Below are 21,743 nucleotides of genomic sequence, written 5' to 3'. Positions count from 1 at the left end.
ACATTTCTAAGCCATTATTATCAATCACCATTGCTTAAGACACCCTAATGAGCTCATTAGATAAGATGAACAGCAGATTGATTGCAAGATGGGGCAAGTAAAAAGTAAGATGTAGAAGGTGATGGAAGAGAAAGGAAATAGGTCTCATGGATCTCCAGAAAGAAGGATGGGAGAGTGAAATTAAATGAGTAAGAGACAGGCCATGTGTCTTTGGCTGTATTTCAAATTAAACATTTCAAAATGTGTGCTTTCCAATCTTGTGTGCCACCTGCACAGGCCCTATAAAGGTACATCTGTTACGATGCAAAGGTGGTTTTTGAAGGCAAGGTGTCATCAGAAAAGTGGTCAACAAGATGACCACAAACCCTCGCAGCTGTAGCAACGATGCGTCTCCCACACACACAGATCTTAGCGGTCAAAGCAGTTCAAGGTGATTCACCAGCTGCTTTGATCATATGTTGACATGAGATCGAGGGAGAAGGAAAAGCAGAGAATGAGTAAAGAAGTGAAAGAACAAAGGACAAAAACATTGGAGAAGCAAGAGGAAAAATAAGGAGGTATGGTGTGTGTGTGAGAGTGTAAACGATGTGATTTGGGAAGACATTTGTTCCCATTGGGCGAGCTTAATAGCCCATCCTGTCTGAATTGGGGGAAGAGAACCCCCCTGCTATTGGTTTTTGGCCACCATGTGGTTCAAAATAGTGAAAAAATATCTAAAGGAAGGTCAGTATTAAAGCAGCAGTAACCCTCTCTGTTTCCACCTAGGATGGAACAGATGTGCTTACAACTCCAGCTGTCGCCAGATGTGGATAGGACCATCTGCATGAGCTGTTACTTTGTGTGTGTGTGTGTGTATGTGTGACTGTGTGCGTTTTCTTTTTTTTCTTTTAAAGCAGGCATGGAAAGCTGCAGCTCACATGAGTCAAATTGACTAACGTAACTATTTTTGATGTTTTGATTCTTACACCTACCTCTCCAATTACCCCCCCATCAGGATTATTGTAGATCCTGATAGCCTCAAGGTGAAGGTTGGCTGTTTTATGGGAGGAAAAACTGCTAAACGTTTAATTACTGGAACATAGTTTGGAGAGTGTACAAAGACTTTCAGCATCTTGTCACACTCCTTTACTAAAAAAAGCTGATAATAAAATGTTGCTGCACCAACACTCTTTGATCTCATGTGTGGGCAATTATACACACACACACACACACACACACACGCACACACACACACACATGCACGCACGCACGCACTCACGCACGCACGCACACACACACACACAGCAGAAGGTGATTTAATATATAAGAACTAAAAAGCATGATGGTGACCGAAAAGCCAAGAAGACCAAGAGAATAAAAATAAAAAGGAAAGTCATTTCTTTGTATGATCCTAGAATATTAAACCTGATGAGACATATAAAGCTATAAAGTATTATGAGACCCCAGGAGATGGCAGATTAAAATGTGCAAGGGTGATTTCCACCAATAAAGGTGGAGACAGCGGCTGCTCCACCGCTGTGCTCTGCTCGGCAGGCAAAGAGAACGGTCTGAATGGATTTCAGCAACCTTCATAAAGCAAGGACTAAAGCCACTTCACAAAAGGGAATAGAAACCAAGCCAATCAATTAATGCCCCCAAACAATGACGAGCATAGACAGGGAGAAATGCTTTCAGACCTGATGTACGTTTGAAACTTGCTGTGTTTCAACTTCCTGTGTGCCTTTAACATGAGAGTCAGGGTCTACTCTCTGCATGTTCGCGGCTGCTTTCTTTGTGTGTGTGCATGCATGTGTGTTCTAATGTGTTTGTGTGTGCGTGTGTGTGTTGAAAAGCTCACCATTGAATGAGTACATTCAACAGAGCACTGAGCTCTTTAAATGCCAATGAAAATAAAGAGAGGGAAATTGTAGGCACTCTCAAGCAACAGGGAGAAAACCAACAGAGCGAGACAGAGAAAGCAAAACCTTACAGCGCCAAGAGAGACTTCATAAGGTTTAGCAGCCCTCCACTCAAATATATGGAGGCCATAAATCGTCCACTTAATGTCCTTTGGGCTTCACTTTGTATAGGTAGTGACAATGACAGTGAGAGAGTTCTTTAAAAAAAAATGTTAATCAACACAGCAAATTTCAACAAGGCTGCCTGGGTAAACTCCAAGGTTTACTTTTTCCAAAAAACCCGTTCCGGTAATGAAAGTCGACATAACGCTCTGTTGCACTAGACAAGACATTCAAAGGGATGTCAAATATTATGTTTCCACTGAAGTTTGGTGGAGTAAATCATTAAATAGAATGCAGACAGCCCTATATTACACTGCACTTTTGTGTTTTCAGCCCTAAACATGTCATTTGCAGTGTCAATGCAGATAAAACATGACCAAAGAAATTATTAAGGGTAAAATTATCTATACAGGTATCAAAAGTAACAGCACTCTTCGTTATGAATAGTCACTTTCAGAGGGGTGAAATGTTAATATACAGATGTAAGGAGTATTTTTAAGTAGTTCGTCAAACTGTTTTACTGTATACATCTTTGGGTAATATGAACTCCCACAATGCATCATGTAATCATATCATTTCCCAGACAGCTATATGGTTGTTAGACAAAGTGGTTCACTTACCAATATCTCCAAATGTCACTAAATAATATGTTTTCTTTAACCTGTAACAAGCATCAATGTTTCACACAATGTTATTTTGTAACTATTATTGGCTTTGAGTGTCCAGGCAAACGGCTGAGTTTCCATTCCTGGCAAAGAAATTGTCTGACACATAATCAATAAAATGGCAAACATTTGAATTGTTGCGATAGAGAACAATTCGAAAAAAATGGGGATTTAAAACGTAATGTTTTAAATCAGTTGAGTGGCCCATTAAAGGTACAATATTTTTCTTTGACAAAACATGAGCCCAGTAATATTTGAGTAAATACACTTAGGTCGAAACCACTTAAAACGAACAAATCCAACAAATGATCAGCCCTTTTGTGCCATGTAAGATGCCTTAAGCACCTTGTGTCTTCTTTTTGTATGGTGTGCACTGTTAAAGCTCAACCATCTAGGCTCTGTGGATGAAAAGGCTTGTCTCTGTGTATATTGTTCATGGGAACCTGCTTACCCTCTGGTTTGATGATTACTCGTGTTTTTACACCCCTCACTTTGTAACTGGTCCAGCATAGACAAGTGAGCACCATCATTCACTGTGGCATCGAGGTGTTTCAACAATCATGTGCATGCCCAAACAATACTCTGTCCAAGGATTAGTCACTGTTTTCTTTGGAGAGTCAGTATGTTTTTTCTATGTTGTCCATATATCCATGGCTCCATATACCCGAGCTCTGTGATGTCAGCCTTTTCTCTCCATGCTCCCAGGTTGTTCACAGTTGATCTTGATGGCTAATCAAGTTGTCATGGCCTTCCAGCTTTAACAGCATTCCTTTCTTTATGTCCTGCAGCATACTGTGCTGTAAAATCAACCCAAGAGCAAACCAACCACTTTCAGGTGCACTCAAGGCCATGTACGTTATGTTGATATGGAGGAGTCCCACCTTTTCTCAGAGACTGATGCCACTTTAGGCTCGGCCTTCCATTCGGAGGAACAGTAGGAGGTTGAAAGTCTTGCTTGGGTTATGTATGTGTGAAAACAAATGGATTTGTGCTCCATGATAGAAAGCTTTATGGGAGAGAAAGGAGGGGAAGTTTTGTCGCCATGGCCTTGGCTGCATGTTTAACAGAAGAGTGATCAACAATGGCGAGAGGAGGAGGAGGAGGAGGAGGAGGAGGAGGAGGAGGAAGAGGAAGAAGAAGAAGAAGAAGAAGAAGAAGGGATGGTAACTCAGTGACTACGAGCCCAAGATACATGATAGATGTCTTTAATAACCCCTGGCTGCTTTTTTAGTGTCCTCTAGGATTTGTTATTATTAAGATCTAGGTCTTATTATGATGACCACCCGTTTCATCAACTCCCACATCACGCTGGGCGTCCGTCCAGACAGTCAAAAATAAACACAAAGTCAAAAACCCCCCTGTTCTTGTGCTGATCTGGCACTTGTTGGTGGTGCCAGCATGTCTAAGCCCTGACCAAGGAACATGTGGCTTCACAACAGTCAGCAGTGAGGAGAAAACAAAACATCCTGCTCGGTGATCACCTGTTGAATCATCAAGAATCTGCGCCTCAAAGCTGTGTGGCCTCCGATCTACCATCCCTGTGTTCGAGGGTTGCAAAAGCATGTTTAGGTAAATGATGTTTTATGTTTTTAATAAGTGTTTCCATTACGAAAAGGAAGAACTAGCGAGTTGGGAATACACATAGGACCTGGAGAGCCATAAGGACTCATCACTGCTGAAAAAGAAAATGAAAACATTTTTATTGTGCTTCCATTCCTTTTGAAAATAACAATCACAAACACTCAGTCCTTTAGTGTGTCTAAGTAGCTTCAAGCTTTATCTCAAGCACAGATTTGGAGAGGGCCCATGTTTTATTAATTTGCAGATGAGCTCAGCTATTGATGGCGTTGGCCGCCCGTGGGTTCAATTAGGATAATACAGGGAGAGGGGCAGATTATGGGCAGCTATTTAAGTGAGGGTATATCTCTTCCTGACAGTTATAGTCCAAATGCAACAAATTGCACCTTGGTGACTGTGAACGGCGCCATATCAGTCTTCTGGATATGAAACATGTCTGTGTGGTAGGTCAGCCGTGTGCACACGACACCAGGCTGTGTGAGCCATGTAGCCTGTCCTCTCTGAGCTAACAGCACAGGCCTGAGTGCAGCCTATTCCCATTCAGTTAATAGGGGCCATTTAGAAAACAGCGGTATATATTGTGGTGCGCTGAGTGCATGCTCTACCCAACCAATCCTAAACAGTCCCACTTAGCACGACTCTCTCTAAACTATTGCACTTCTTCCCTCCTGCACACTCTGGGTTGAAGGCCTGCGAGTGTTGACAGCTGAACATGTCAAAACAGAAAATTGTAAACGTTTTACAAATATAAGCCAGGGTGTGTGAATATCCTCACAAGCAACCACAAAACGAGGAACACTGGTGGCCTGCATGTGGGACAAAAAACTGCTCAAAGCCTTTCTTTCTGTGTACTGGGGTGAACATTTATTATGATTGATCGAGGCCATGACTGTAACTTCGCTGTGCTGTGAAAACAGTCTACTGTACATTGTCTCTCGAGCGCATTGTGTGAAATTGAATAGGGAGGCCATAAAGTGGAACCGGAGACACAGACCCAAGCATGCCGAGCCTGTCGGTCATCCTACTTTTCTGTTCAGTCCGTTCAAAGCTTTAAAACTGCAGACAGCTCTAAAGAGAGTGGCTGGACGGTTTTCTTTCTTTTTCTTAGGGAAATGACGACTGTTTCTCAGCTGCATCGAGGCTGCATGTTTAGGCTGCAGTCAGTGAGATAACCCAGCCCTCCTCTCCACACCCTGACAGCAACAGTTGGGGAAAGAGTGAGCCTTCACAGCAGCAGCGTCGGCTGACTCACTGAGGATAAGGAAGAAGATCCTCCTCTGTTTTCGTTGTTTCTCAAGAGCAGGTTGTTTCAGTTTGAGTGCTTTGCCTTCTAGTCAGAGATTTGTATTTTAACAAACTCCTTCCTCAACTTGAGTACACCACTAGGGTAAGTTGCAAAAATAGAGAGTAATACTGTGCTTTCACTGAAACCCTTAACATCTATCAGAGAACCAGAATTGCAAACAATAACATGCTATGAAATCAAATTTCTCATCTGTGAACGTGACTGTAAAATGAATGATAAAGGCGCATTGCAGGATGAAAAGGGATTTGCATGAATGCAGTAAACATCACAATATTACTTGAATAACTATCCATCTCGATTCCTGACCTGCGAAGTACTTCATCATCCCGACCCACTAACCCTTCCCTCTTCCTTGTTTCTCTGCCACAGCTTTCCTTATTCCCCGCTCCAGCCAGGCCGGGGCAATAGGGCACCGCTAATGCGCTTGGTGGGTCATTAATTCTTCGGATGGCCATGGGGGCAGTAGAGCGGGCGAGCTTTGTTGTTTGATGTTGGGCGAAAATAGTTGTGGGGAGGTAAAGCAGATGTTTGTGTTGGCTGGTGAGGGTAAGCTGCATGGTTGATGCCAACCCAATCACCAGCTCATGCTAGGCAACAGCTGCCCAAACACATATCAGGCAAAGTCTGGCAAAGACAGCTAAGGGTGGCAAGGTCAGCTTTAGCTTACTTTTCCTTTTTCTGCTCTTGTTCTTTTAGGTCTGACATGATTCATATTTTGAATATACCAACGCCACTCCAAAGACTGTCCTGTAACCAGTTTGTCTTTTCCTTTTCTAAAATAAGATTGTTGAGATTATTCTAGTGTTGAAGCTGAAGGTGAACCAGACACTGATAAATCTAAAACATACAGTAGTTTGGCTGTAGCTGATTACTTTAGTGTGCTTTTGCCTTTGAGGAGAGATAGGAATCTTAGCAGAGAGGACACAAAAGAAAACAAACCAAAGACTAACCCAGATTTTTTTTTCCGCTGGCCACGGTAAAAATATAACAATGTATGCGCATACATAGACCCCAGAACAAGGACAGTTCATTTAACTCTCTCCTGCCTCTCCACGCAGCTGATATGAGCCATTCATCACCGCCCACCTTCATATCTGTGCGCTGCCCAGAAAGGACAGTGTGTATGATGTGTTTGTGTATTTGTGTGTGAAAACAGATTAAAGATAAATATCTTCCGCGTAGCCCACACTTTTTGACCCTGTTGTAGAATACCCCATCTTTTATATGATGCAGTCTGCGAGGACTTCAGCAGCTAACACTCAGAGTGTGCTGCCCTCTGCTGATCATTTCATAAACATCTGGACTCAGAACATCTGCTGTCAGAAAGAACACTATCCCAGTATTTACAGTGAAAACTAGTGTGTGCTGTGACATTTGACTCTTGGTCATTTAAGGATGAAACGTTTTAGTTATTTAGTTTATCTACTTAACCATTCACCCTGAATGATATTATCGCTGTTGTTAATGTTCTTCATAATAATAATAACATTACAACAACAATATTAATACTACCTCCCCCAGAAATGTTACCATTTTAAACAGCGTGTGCAAAAGAATACACGTTTTACACTGAATTCAACTTTCTATATATTTACTTTGCTATGTCTCATCCATCCAGTAGGCTGTTTTAAAAATGATATAAACGCTGATCTCTACTGCAGTTAAAGGATATTTTAACTTAACACCAAAAAATAGGGCCAATAGAGGCCTATGAAGGCTTGATTATATGTACATTTTCGGGTAAATTATTTATTCAACATGCAATAAAGTTTTTCGTGAACAGGAATTTGATTTTTAACTAAATAAATATTTATCCAAGATGCTGCTAATTGCATTTTTGCCAGTTTAATTACACAGCATTTGCCTGGCTCTAATGGGATGTTTGCTTCACAATACAAAAGGCTGGTTAAAACAGGGAATACCTCAGATGATGCTAAAAATGTAACGTTCATTTAAAACTCACTAATTGTCCCTCTCTGTATAGTGCTGCATTTCAGGATAATGAGAAGGCATGCACCTGAGAAAAAAAGAGCTACATGCAGGCAGATTGCTAATCCTGAATTATCATTGGTTCATTCGTCATCTCTAATTTAGTACGGATAGGTGAAGCGAGGGAATCAAAAGAAGGCGAGTAATGAGGACCCACAGTGGCCTGCAAGGTAACCGTGGTTACGTGTGGTGCATTAATGTATGTAATCTGTTACTGTGTCTGTGACAAGACAAGGACATGTAGTGTGCTAATTAAAGAAACCTTTCCCCGCTCCTCGCTTAGACACAGGTCATCTCTCATTAATGATGCTCTGAATGCATGGGGAGTCATTCATTACTGGCTATTTGGAGGGAAAAGGGAGGATGTGGGGATGGCGGGAATTCCTGTCAGCAAAACCTAATAGGTATATTCTCAAAAAGAGGAACAGTATGAATAGAACCAGATCACCCAGCATCAACATGTAGGAGATGTATTAAATCATTTTGAAAAGGGCAAAATGCAGCTTAATACAAAATAAGTAAACAATGCCTTTTTCAAAAACATTAATTTTTATTTTGGAAATGAAGGGGTATTTACAAGAAAAAAACTCAATGGCAGGCTAATGTCATGTACATCACTAAATACAAAAAATATTTCATTGAAAAAAATAAACCACATCTTCAAAATGCTTTAACTTCTGACACACCAGTCTGAAAATAAAATCAAAACAGCTATGCTTACTCCTGCAATGAGGCTTTAGCAATAAAACCAATCTAATGCTCAGAGAAGAGACGCACAGCCTCGTGGTCAGTGCTTGTACCTGGATGTTCAGTGCACAAGGACACACACACAGCAACCATCCAATGTTAGTGCACAGGCAGAAAGGCTTGTCTGCGATTTAAAAACAGCATTTCAGTGGTCACATCGCAAACAAAGCCCAGGGAATGTCTTTTTGTTCCTAAAGGCTGTGATGTAACCCCCTCTGGACAGACACAACTACTTTTTCCTACATGCTCAAACGCTTCCATACAATCAAAAACAATTTGAAAAGGCTAAAAGGAGTATGGAAAGTTGTATGGAGTTTGCGGTTTGAACACCATTGTCTTGTTTGCTTTTTGTGGTCATGATAAAACAAAGCTGGTAATGTTGTGATCACTAAATGTTCCCATGATCACAAGAAAACACAAGAAACCTTAACCGCCTACTTATCAGACCTAATCCTATAAAAATGATTCCAAGTAATCTTTTCATGGTAAGCTTCCTATCATGATCAGTTTTGACATGAATCAACTTGTATTCAGAGAATAATTACAAAAGATATGCTCGATGTTGTATTTACCTATAAATGTCTGATGTAAAATACGAGAAGTGGAATTTAATTGAAGTTGATTAGTCCTATGCGATCCACAGAATACTTATTGAATAATCAAGACTTTGTAGTGGTCACAAGAAAAACAAGGGATGTTTCATTTCCTTAAATAACGAGAAGGGCACACGCGGAGCACAGACCTCTGCCAAGGCTGTTTCCATGAGTAAAAGATAAGGTTTGTATCCGACCGATGATCCAGGTCCAAAATTGAATGGGTTCTCCTTTGACCCATGCTTACATTTTCCACTGAGTTTCATGAAAACCAGGCCAATCGTTTTTTTCATTTTCCTGCTGACAAATTAATGGTCTAATAAGTCTGATCAGGAGAAAATTAAACATTAAAGATGTCAGTAAGCAACACCTGGTTTAGCAATCAATGGTTTTTGAAATTGTTATCAGCATCAGGACCGTCAAACATACTGTACTTTGTTAAGTATTGAAAAATGTCCTAAAACTGCAAACCACACTAAAACTAACCAAATCACCTAACGCATAAGATGGCTCTCCACTGAATTGAACTGAACTCTAAATAATCTATAAACTAACAAAATAGGGTCAGAAAGCATAACCTCCTTGGCCAAGTTACCACCCATGGTTCTACAGGTCCCTGTAGAGGGTTGCCCGTCTGAATATGAAAGCAAATGAGCAGTCCAAGACAAGTGCAAATCCTCCCTGAGACTGGTCCATGTTCTTACACAGACATCAGATTCAGTACAACTTACGTACCCTACTATGAGACTAAACGAGTCACACTGACCGGCATAAAATCGTGTTTTGTGCCACTTTTTGCAGCTCCAGTAGCACTGTTTTCATACAACATTTAAGACAAAACACAGGGATCTGTCATCTTCAATCAGTCCCGTCAGAGCAGCATGTAAACCAGACTGGTCAGAAAATAAGTGGATCACAAAAAATGTGTTTAAGTTGATCACACAGTTATTATTGCTAAAATGATTATCACTTGATTTATTTGAATGATGAATCCCCTCCAGATACCTGACCAAGTGCTGATCGCTTCATCCACAGGTATGTTAGAGCTGTGGGAGATCACAGTAACTGGAGATGGGTGGGAAGAGCTGAATGAAGTGAATCAGCATGTGGGGCTCCGGCATGCCTCAGGGACTCGCTCCTCTGGTGGCACACAGAGAGAGACATGGGGTCGTCATGTGTCTCTGATTGGACATCGGCTCTGCAGGCTCTGGAAGTGGGCGTGCTTCAGGATGCGGTTGATCTGCAGGTAGGTCACCAGGCTTGTGGCGCCACCGGCCATTTCTGTAGAGTCCCCGGAGCCGACCGGACTGCTGGGGCCCACAACACACTGACTGCCACAGCTCCCAGCCGCATGCTCAGGACTGCTGATGCTGCTGCTGCTCTCACTGTTGGAGGACTGAAATGCAGATGTCACATTAGCAGTGCGTAAACTAGATATGAATGTCAACATTAAGGGTGGTTTTCTCTGGATACATTAAAAGCCTTTTAACCAGGCTTGCTGCTCAGGGCCCCCATGAGGTTCATGCCCTAAACACTTGGGTATCAGTTTGCCCAGTAGAGAGTGATGTTAGCATGAAATCAAAATCTAAACTACTGTTATATCCATAGCTTGACAGTGGGACCTAATATATAATCCATCTCCTATGTAAACACTGAAAGTCAGATTGTTTGGTAACACTGACAGTACTAAAGGTAGTGTATTCCAACAGCATGTGAGTTTAGGGAATTTACAAATCAGACCATGAAAAAGTAGTTACAACAGATAGGGCAACACATTTTATCCCAGTTCTCCCCATTGATCACATTAAGGTGGTTTTCTCTAGATAAATTAAAAGCCTTTAACCAGGCTTGCTACTCAGGGCATTTGCCCCCATGAGGTTCATGCCCTAAACACTCGGTTATCAGTTTAACCAGTAGAGAGTGATGTTAAGATGAAATCTAAACTCTGGCAAAACAATTTACTTCGGGATAAATAAAGTCCTATCTTATCTTAACTCAAAAGGTGACAAATAATTAATTTTTTCAGTTTTTTGGTTCTTTGTTTAGACAAATTGAACTTAACTACATTTGCTGACATCTGCTGCTACAGAACATTTAGTGAAAAAAGACAACTGTATGCCCAGCTTCTTCAGTATTACTATAGTAGGCCTTATGACAGTGTTATGTACCTCAGAGTCCCACGCGTCCCGGCCCGGCTCAGGAGAGAGCGGGTGAGATCTGCTCTGCCTCTTGGCCTGAGGCACCAGGTGGCCACTCTCCTCATCACCGCCGCTGCGCTGACGTTTCCTGTTTGGGTTTCAAGCACATCCACACACGCATTTTAAACACATATAGCCTCTAACATGTATATGTTTGCTGTGACACATGAACGATCAACTGCAGCTCGCATGTTTCAACACCAACCCCATAATCACAATTATTTTAAATGGCTGATGCAGGTGGTTGATATAGGCCACATCAACGAAACAAAAACATTTCTTTCGAGCAATATCTCATCAGTTAGCGTCATATTATGTATTGTACGCCTCCCTTACCTGTTTTCAGTCAACATATGATGACACTAAATCAATCTCGGTGAGTTCCCGTTGTTTTTGTTCTGATCAGTACCGAGGACCCGAACAGTTGACGTTATCGACTTGTTAGCTTGATTCCTTTCAGTCGATGGCCTATCGCCTGAGTTAGCAAAATAGCCTTGCCAAGCTAGCTAATTATGGTAAATATTAATGTGAAACTATAAGACATTTTGGCAACACCGAAAGGATTATCGTGTATAATTAACTACTCAAAATTGTAAATAATTGGTAATTAAAAATTGCATAGTAACCGGGTGTTACCGAAATAGCATTAAGCTAGCTAGGACAGTTAAAAAAGCCAGTCACAAACGCTAGGTTAAAAGCTAACGCACTGCTAGCTAATCTTCGAAGCTGATGCTCTTAAATTGCTGACAAAGGCACATACTGCAGAAAAAAAGTAAAGTTTCCTTGTCAAAAATCTAACGATCTCAGTGCCAAAGCCCGAGTATAACAGCTATTTTTGTTCAACCTATCTAGCTAAAACAGCCAGAACCACAACCAACCGCGACAGTTGTGTTTACATGGCACTGCGCCTGCGCGAAAACCAGCAGTGTTGCTTTTAAGGGCTGTAAGGAAAGATAAACTATACTGTGCTAGTAGGACATTCAAATTAGAGTTTAATGTGGAATCAGATATGTGAAGTGTAATACGCACGATATTTATGATAACAATTATAATAAGGCAAATGATGAATATCATTTACACGTATGCAATGAGGGTAACATCGTTTTGCAAAAGAAAAACAAGGGGCTTACGAGTAGCACTAAAATGCAGCATGTCATAACACTGGTGCACATTTTGCAGTGCACGATAAAGCGTTTGATTTAATTGAGTAATTCATTTGAATTAAACTTTACAATTCGTTTTTTTAAAACAAGATTCTTCTGTAAAAAGTAAGTGGTTTTATTAATCAGACACACCAATTTAATAACTATGTCATAAGGCTCTGACAAAAATGGTACATTCCCCAAAAGATGTCGCTGTTTTAAACCTAATACTACAACACATTGCAGACCGTTGTAAATATTACTTTAAGGGTTGGAATAAAAAAAACTGCTTCTTCAATAAATTAGATCTACAATGTAACAGAAAGTGGGCGTCTGAACGTAAAATCAGTATGGTTATTTTATAATATGGAAACATTTCCCCCCTAAGGAAAAATAAATAAATCACAGTCTTTAGGCTGTATAGCAGTTTAAAATGCTAGAAACAAAACAATCTAATCTGACTCATAGACTGTATAAAGATCTGACTCTATTGTTGACATCTTCCCAACCCGGAAGTTACACCCTGCAGCAGGTCCAGCCAGCCAATAGAGTAAAAAACGCCTCCGCCAATGACTCAAGCGAAGGACGGAGGTGAGATTAACAGGGATCCTCAACAGCAGCGGCCCTGTTAGTATAAAGGGAAATAATCGCAATGGGCAGCACCGACTCAAAACTGAACTTCAGGAAAGCAGTGATCCAGCTGACAACAAAAACACAGGTAAATGCGCTTCCAATACAGCTGAACAAAGGGTACAATTGATAGATATTGTGCCGATGAGCGCACTGGAGAGCATCACCGAGGAGATGACGCGTATGATGGGGTAGCGATAGGAAAACAGTCTCATGTTGCATGCAACATCTCAATATTTATTTTCCATTACCTAAGTGTTCCTAAGGTCGATGTTAAAATCACTGTTGTCCAAATATGTCGTATTTGTCATGGATTCATTTATGGTTTATTCTACGATGCACATCACAAGATGTGTTCATGTTTTGGTATTTTATGGAGGAAAAAAAGATGGCTTTGCTAAATCAAAGCTGATGACGTAGTCTGGCGTTTGCAGATGCGGCAGGTGGACAGTGCTAGATCAGGGTGCCATATCATGTTTCCTCACTGCTGCTGCTAGACTAGAGCTTGTGTTTACATTGCCATTAGGTCGGCCATAGATGGGCTATGCAGACAAAAGAAGGTGCATTCTGAATAAAAAGGGCTATATATTATATTATTATAAATGCACTTTAAGATTATTAGGGCTATTGTTTTTTTAAATCTCCCTGAAATGAAATGTAAACATGTTTTTTTACAGCCAGTGGAAGCCACAGACGATGCCTTCTGGGACCAGTTCTGGGCAGATACCACCACCACGGTCCAGGATGTTTTTGCACTGGTGCCAGCGGCCGAGATAAGAGCTGTTCGAGAAGAGTCCCCCTCCAATTTAGCAACCCTCTGCTATAAGGTACACACTGAAGAAACTGTTGATGCATCTGTGTAACACAAACTTGTTTATAATGTTAGATTGCATAGGGATACTCCTTGTTTTGAGGCTACATTGAGGAATAGTGTTGTTTGTTAGAGCCCAGCGGAGGAGTCTGTCAGCAAAGCACTGCCTCGTGCTTTCAGATGAGGGAATAAGTGAGTCAACTCTCCCTTCCTTTCCCTTGACTTCCTGTCTCTTGGTACCAGTTTCCGTTTGAAGTAGCCTATCAAAAACAAAACAGGCATACTTGGTACTTAGAGCCTAATTAAATAAAGAGGAGGAGACGAGAGCCCTTGAAGCTGCTAATTCAAAGGGGTTTGGTACATATTTTGAACACAGCCAGCAACATGCTGGTGATTGAATTTAGATCAAGAATTATTTTCAAGTAAATATGTGTTGAAGGCCTATAACAAAAACACATGTCCCCATATCTTTCAAACAATGTACCTCCCAGTGTAATCAAAACACATATATTTTAACAATCAATTTATTAAGTGCTGCAGGTTTTTTGTCTTTGTTTTCCAAAAATAAAATCAATATTGTCCAGTTGATATGATACTATTAACCTTATAATACTCTTATAATAAAAGTATTATAAGGGTCTGCTAACTCTAAAAGGCTTTCTCAACATACAATTATTATAATTAACAAAGAATGTTATGCTAAAAAAAATGGCCATAATCTTTTTTATGGAACAAGATGCCTCAGAAATGATGGTGTTTATTAATGTATTGAGCATGTTGGCTGGGTAATTATTAACCGACTGAGACCAAACCGTGAAAAAAAAGAAGAGCATGTTGTTCAGCACATCACTAAATGCTTCAATACCACACATCTCATTCCTCTGTTGTCCTCAGGCCGTGGAGAAGCTGGTGCAGGGTGCAGAGTCTGGTTGCCCCACAGAGAGGGAGAAGCAGGTGGTCCTGAACTGCACTCGCATCCTCAGCCGCATCCTTCCCTACATCTTTGAGGACCAGGACTGGAGAGGATTCTTCTGGTCCACTGTGCCCGGGGCTGGCCGGGCTGGGGTGAGTGGGAACAGGAATCAATCAGAGTCAGAAATGCTTTGTTTATTCCTGGGGGAGACAATCAAAACAAGTCTTTTAATTATTCTTAACAATACTTTCACAGCACTCACTCTTAAATGTTGTTATAAGTAAGTGTTGACGACATCTTACTTTGAAAACCTGATGACAAATATAACAAACAATATAACATTATGATAATGCTTCTCAGATGCTAACTTACTTTGAACATACGATACAGTGTTTATAGCATTACAAGTTATCAGCCTGGTCTTTTTATATGTAAACCTCTTTTATTTAAGTTAAAGTTGTTTCCCATTCCAGTAGTAATGAGGTGTTTTTTACTTTTTACCTGTAGAGACGAATAACTCAGCTGTACTGAGACATTTCTGACAAGCCTTTGCAACAAATTTTACCATTTACACAATACCTTTCAATGAAGGATACAGAATAATGCTGATCATCTGGATCTAGTCTCATACATGTGTCCATCTTTTCCAGACTGATGAGCTGGATGATGATGATGGAGCCCGACCCCTGGCCGAGTCTCTGCTCCTGGCCATCGCTGACCTCCTCTTCTGCCCTGACTTCACTGTGCACAGCCATAGGAGAGGCCCTGTGTGTACCCATTTTTTTATATTGCCGTGTCAAATCCATCCAGCATTAATCATTAATGATAGGTTTTTAAAAAAGCTGGGAATGGTTAACATGTATTTTGATTGTTAAAGATACTTTTTTTTAGCATTGTTTCCTACTTCCTCATTCTTATGTTGCCCAACTAACCTGTAACTCTAGTTTCTGAAAATGATTTGCATAGAAAAAGATCACAATTGTCATTCTCACCTGGAAGAATTCCTCAACTCTCATGAGCAAGAAAGGAATTTTCCGTCAAACCACAACTCTGTTAACAGTAAATGCTCTTAAGGGGTTTAAACTTCCTTGGTAACCTTTGTTATTCTATGCTAATTATTTAATCACTTCTACATTTCCACAAGCCACACATCATGGAAACATTTATTATTAATTTATTTGCTAATCTTTTTTTTTATATATATATATGATTTATTTGTGACATTAATTAGCTAATCTTAAACTAATTTTAATCTGGATATTTGTTGTGACCTCATCCAGGACTCAGTAGAGAACATGCAGTCTATAGACAGCTGTGAATACATCTGGGAGGCAGGAGTGGGCTTTGCACAGTCGCCCCCTCTCAATTACATCCATGATCTAAATAGGTGAGTCAGCCGGCTTGACAGGATCTGTCACACGTACAGGTTTTACTCTCTTATTTTTACATGGGTGACTTTTTTCTGTCAACCTCTAAGTTCTTTTTACTGATCCTCTTCAGGACAGAGCTGCTGAGATTGTTACTAACGTGCTTCTCTGAGGCCATGTATCTGCCTTCCTCTACGGATAACAGCGTCCTCAACCCTTGGGTGACATTCTTCTGTTCCACAGAAAACAGGTAATAAGCAGATTTAAGCAAGTTCACAAATGTATGGACAAACACATGCAATGATGCCCAGCAAACCGTTATGTAAATGTTTACCCTTTCATTTTAAATGCCAGAGGAAGTAAAACCTTGATTAGATGACGTTACATTATTGTGAATACATGGACTACCTTTAACCAGAATTAAGCCATGGCAGATAATCAAAGAGTTACAGTTTTAACCAAAGCAATCTAGTCCAAAACCTTTCAGAGCTTTCAAACGCACTTCATGATTAACATCACAAGTTGATCTGTTCATTATCATGCATTTAAATGAGGGAAACATTTCTTATATGCAGCTCTTTTAGATCTTTCTTTACAGTCAAACTATTATTTCCAAAGTCTTGAATTGTGTTGCGGAATGGTCTTTCATGCTTACACATTTGTATATAACTATGAATGCATTCTGATTGTCTTGTGAACTACTTACATTCTGCATTGACTTAAATAGGGGAGTTAATTACAAAATAGAGTATATACAATTTTTCCTTAAGAAAAATGGTAAGGGTAAATTCTAGCACATCATTCTATAACCTGGTCTTTATGTCCTTTTCCCTAGACATGCTCTGCCTCTGTTCACCTCTCTGCTGAATGTGGTGTGTGCCTATGATCCAGTGGGCTATGGCATCCCGTACAACCACCTGCTCTTCTCCGACTACCGGGAGCAGCTGGTGGAGCAGGCTGTTCAGATCCTCATTGTGACGCTGGAGCATGACGGAGGGGTTCCACATCGACCTCCCTCCCCATCCAGCATTGAGGAACAAGAGGTACGAGACCAATACATATTCAAAGAAATCCATTTGATCACTGAATGAAAGTCCCCTACGTGTATTGGGGTTACAGATGGGGTCCAAAAATAACAAGCCACATGAATGTCTGGGAGCAAATTAATTTTATATGCTACACAAATATGGCCAGGATCCGTTGAATTTTCGGAATATTGGGTTGCAGATCAGAATTTTCTAAAGGGGGGTTCGTTTAGCATGAAACACTTGAAATAACTAAAGGATAAGTTTAAAAAGAAAGTAGAAAGAAAGTGAGGTCAAAGAAAACTATTTCTGCTAAAACATTAGCAATGATTGAGAGTCAGACCTAAACATTTCAGATGCGTTTATCTCATGCTGCACTGTAATCTTTATTCATGTACCTTTGTTATTCATGTTTTATTATATTTGCTTTTAAATGAGTGTTTTTAAATGCCATTTTATAATATGTTTCTTAATGCTCTTAATGTCTTTCATTTTTGTAAAGCACTTTGAATTGCCTTGTGTTGAAAGGTGCTATATAAATAAACTTGCCTTGCCTTGAATGGCATTGTTTAATGTCTTTTTTAAATCATATTTTTACCTTGGTGCAGACTGCAGGCCCTGAAAACCTTTTTGTGAATTATCTGTCAAGGATCCACAGAGAAGAGGTAGGCGGATTGTCATTCTATTAAAAAACATAAAGATTTTCCCTATACAAATGTCAAAAGCACATCTTCTCCCTCTCTGTTAGGACTTTGACTTTGTGCTGAAGGGCCTAGCTCGTCTGCTGACCAACCCTTTGACTCAGACTTACCTGCCTAACTCTACAAAGAAGATCCAGTTCCACCAAGAGCTGTTGGTGCTTTTCTGGAAGCTTTGTGACTTTAACAAGGTTAGAACAAATAACAACAAATGAAATGTTTGTTTGATTAGGAGCTTTGTTTTATTCAACAAAATCTCTTGTGTGCTCCCATGACAGAAGTTCCTGTTTTTTGTCCTGAAGAGTAGTGATGTGCTGGATATTTTGGTTCCTATACTCTTCTACCTGAATGATGCCAGGGCTGACCAGTGTGAGTTTCAACCCAGTGTTTTCAGATTGTCCTTGCACCCAATAAATCTCTAATAAACATTTAGTTAAAGGTATCAATATATTATAGGTCATTTCATGTTTGAAATGCCAAACAGATCATTGCAGCATCCCATAAACCCCTCTGTTTCAGCCCTGTTTCAAAAGTGCTGATTCTCTGTCTGTTAGATGAAAATAAGGAGCCACTCCCCACGCCCCTCTGAGAGATATTTAGTTAAAAAGAACACAATGGTGCTCTAGGAGGAGATTCAGGTGATAAAGTGTGTGTGGGGGGGGGGGGGGTTACCTTGGTTGGTGATTGGCTAATGGTCACACAACCCAAAAAATCGTTATGACATCATAAAGTGGCCAAAATCTGATCAGCTCATTTTCAGACAGGTTTTTATATAAATGGATCAGGACAAAAAGAGAGAGAATCTTTTTTCCTGACACTTTCAGAATCTCTTTACACATGTTTATGTATGAAAGAAATTAAAAAGTGGATTTTGCATAATAGGTGACCTTTAATTATATTCTGATGTGTTTTATGGCTGCAGCCCGTGTTGGACTCATGCACATTGGTGTGTTCATTTTGCTGCTGCTGAGTGGAGAGAGAAACTTTGGCGTGCGTTTGAATAAGCCCTACTCCGTCCATGTGCCTATGGACATCCCTGTGTTCACGGGGACTCATGCCGACCTGCTTATAGTGGTGAGTGGCGACTACAGATTCTGAAATGGTCTTAATTCCTGCCAAATATAGTTACAGTTAATGCTCACAGCTGTCACTGTCTTTGTTTTGTAGGTATTTCACAAGATTATCACCACAGGCCACCAGCGTCTCCAGCCTCTGTTTGACTGCCTACTCACCATTGTTGTAAACGGTGAATTGCTCTGGCGCCATCTGTCTGGCAACACACACCTTTTATTTGCAGCATCAATTACTTAAACATTTTATCATCTCATAAGAAATAATGCCACTTAATCAAATAAAAATGGTTATAGTTTTCCTTATTTAATGACATTTCTCATCCTGCAGTGTCTCCCTATTTGAAGAGCCTTTCCATGGTGGCAGCCAATAAACTGCTCCACCTGCTGGAGGCCTTCTCCACCACCTGGTTCTTGTTCTCTGTAGCCCAGAACCATCACCTTGTGTTCTTTCTTCTCGAGGCTTTCAACAATATTATCCAGTACCAGTTTGATGGTAAGGAAAAGCTGACATGTAACATAATGCTGTATATAATTCTCTTGTAAGGATTTGAAATGCCTTTTTGCTTTTGTGGTCAAGATCAATGTGTTAGAATAAACTTAGTAAGACATTTTGTAACATAATAAATCCTTCCCTCTTTCCATCACTTCAAGGAAACTGCAACCTGGTGTACGCCATCATCCGCAAACGCAACGTCTTCCACCAGTTGGCCAACCTGCCCTCTGATTCTGCCTGCATCCAGAAGGGTTTGCAGAGGAAGAGGAAGACTCCGGATGTCATCTCCCGCACCAGCTCTCAGGAGACTGTATCCATGGAGGGCTCGCACCCTGCTGTGCCGGCAGAGCCTGGCACACTGAAGACCAGCCTGGTTGCTTTACCAGGTGCTGACATATTATCTCTTATTGTGTTATTGAAGGGTTAAATTGGATCATAGGTCAACTTGATATGTTATGATATATGATATGTTAAATAGTGTATTGTTTTCAAAGTTTTGCAGTAGCAACTATTAACAGCAGGAAGAAATTGTAGAGTCGACTGAAAATACACTTTAGTACCAATGTTTATCGTAAAAATTAATCAGTTACAAAGAGGAAATGGCCAAAAACAGAAGAATACACTACAGTGTATCAGGTTTTGGATACACAGACAATACTTATACATTTTGGTTTTGGTGTTTTCATGGGTTTGTTTGACAATTAGAAGAATAAATGAAATCACCAGACGTATCTTGCAAATAATGATTGGTTTTCTGTGTTTTTGCAGCTATAGATAAACTGACTGAAAAGTCCCAGGTGTCAGAGGATGGCACCATGGTGTCAGTCCAAAAGACAGGCGCCTCACAAGCAGCCCCCTCAGAGCAAAGTGCAGTCGCTGGGACCAGTGACACAGAGTCCAACTCAGGCAGAGACAACGAAGTAAGTGTGTGTGTTTGTGTGCACGTCTCTGTTTAAAAGAATAGCAAAGTTAGTTAATCTTTTACTTTACATTATTAGGATGTTTTCTACACTGAAGCAGAAATGGAGAGAAGGCGTTTTTCAATAGCGTCTTCAACATCTTCTTGGGCTCCAACACCAGAATGGGTCAGTATCTGATTTTGCTTTCAGCCTCTCCTATTTTAGATGTGGCAGAATGTGTAACTGATCTGAATTTATCTTTATTGTCCCAGGTCCTCTCCTGGAAAAGTAAACTTCCCCTGCAGACTATAATGCGACTTCTACAGGTGCTGGTTCCCCAGGTGGAGAAGATCTGCATCGACAAGTACATCAACGATTTCTCTTTAATCGCCATGTAGTATATTTTGAAATGTTACCTTGTTTTAATGTGTGCTCACTTGTCTCACTGCAGGGGTCTGACAGATGAATCAGAGATCCTGAAGTTTCTCCAGCATGGCACATTAGTCGGCCTGCTGCCAGTTCCTCACCCTATCCTCATCAGAAAGTATCAGGCCAACGCGGGCACTGCCATGTGGTTTCGCACCTACATGTGGGGGGTTGTTTATTTGCGGTAAGTCAACCACAAGAGCTGAGAATTATGCAACAGTCTATTCACACTGACTAAACACCTACATCTGATTTTGATTTTCCAGCAATGTGGACCCTCCTATCTGGTATGACACTGATGTCCGCCTTTTTGAGATTCAGAAGATGTAAGCAGAAGACCAAAAATGGGACTGTTCAACTCCAGGGTTTCTCCTCCCTTCATTATCCGCTTGGCTTCTGATAAACCTCACTGTGTTTAACTTGCCTCCCTAATCATCAACATTTATTCACTACCAAATTTGGTAGGCAAGTCATTCGTAAGGGGTAGAGATACCTTTCAGATAATGGGAGATGATTGAATTATCAAAATTGCCCATGAACTACTGTGTTTGTACATTTCTCAAGACCATAGAATGTCTGGAGCATTTACTGAAGGCCGAGGCTCTTTTCTTGGCAGCATACCAGTCAAAGATTAAATATTGGTAAACTTTGCCGTCAGCTCTTGCTATAGATTACATTATCATTTCCAAGAGAGGCTTGTAAAATATCCTGGAGGGCACACTATTGGTGTTTCACGTTATTTGTTGTAATTGCCATGCTTTAAGTGCACTCAACTGGTTGTCTAATAAAATGGATGTAGTTTGTGCAATTTACGCTACAGGATTTGAGAGAATTATACAGATTGTATGTTTTTATGTATATGACCATCTGGTCGGCTATGCTTACAATGCTTGATGTTGAAAATTGTATTTTACGTAAATTATCCTGAAAATATATATTGATATGCATCTGTGAATGTTGGGTTGGTTGCATTCTTGAACTCTGTGCTTTAATGGGAAAGACGTGAAACTACTGGGTCACACTTTAGACTTTATCAACAGTGTAGAGTCTCATCAATACTGAAAGAAAACTTAAATTCTCACTGAATCATAACTGCTAAATTATTAATTGTTTAAAGTGAAAAATACATATTTTGGACCATAACCACTAGAAGGCACTATTGCCCCTTTCCAGCAAGCAACCAGTAAAAT

General features: G+C 40.4%; 2 protein-coding genes across 2 annotated transcripts; one reads left to right on the top strand and one right to left on the bottom strand.

Moving 5' to 3' along the window:
- Window positions 1-8,066: 8,066 nt before the first annotated feature.
- LOC117492400 lies at window positions 8,067-11,964 on the bottom strand. Its single transcript, XM_034142660.1, has 3 exons — window positions 11,413-11,964; window positions 11,047-11,164; window positions 8,067-10,274 (listed from the first exon to the last, which is right to left on the bottom strand). The coding sequence occupies exons 1-3, from the start codon at window positions 11,427-11,429 to the stop codon at window positions 10,050-10,052; spliced, it is 360 nt and encodes a 119-aa protein (XP_033998551.1). The 5' UTR covers window positions 11,430-11,964; the 3' UTR covers window positions 8,067-10,049.
- Window positions 11,965-12,797: 833 nt separating this feature from the next.
- On the top strand, window positions 12,798-21,508 carry hid1a (HID1 domain containing a). The gene is made up of 19 exons (XM_034142659.1): window positions 12,798-12,936; window positions 13,526-13,675; window positions 14,554-14,724; window positions 15,223-15,339; window positions 15,853-15,959; window positions 16,073-16,189; window positions 16,775-16,982; window positions 17,573-17,629; window positions 17,713-17,853; window positions 17,941-18,031; window positions 18,585-18,736; window positions 18,830-18,908; window positions 19,064-19,228; window positions 19,387-19,614; window positions 19,997-20,148; window positions 20,227-20,313; window positions 20,400-20,491; window positions 20,579-20,737; window positions 20,820-21,508. Exons 1-19 carry the CDS (start codon window positions 12,871-12,873, stop codon window positions 20,881-20,883), a joined length of 2,403 nt encoding a protein of 800 aa, XP_033998550.1. The 5' UTR covers window positions 12,798-12,870; the 3' UTR covers window positions 20,884-21,508.
- The last annotated feature ends 235 nt before the right edge of the window (window positions 21,509-21,743 follow it).

This window comes from Trematomus bernacchii, unplaced genomic scaffold (assembly GCF_902827165.1).
Source record: "Trematomus bernacchii unplaced genomic scaffold, fTreBer1.1, whole genome shotgun sequence".
Lineage (NCBI taxonomy): Eukaryota > Metazoa > Chordata > Actinopteri > Perciformes > Nototheniidae > Trematomus > Trematomus bernacchii.
The sequence above is the reverse complement of the archived record's forward strand: the minus strand, read 5'-3'. Positions and strand labels throughout refer to the sequence as shown.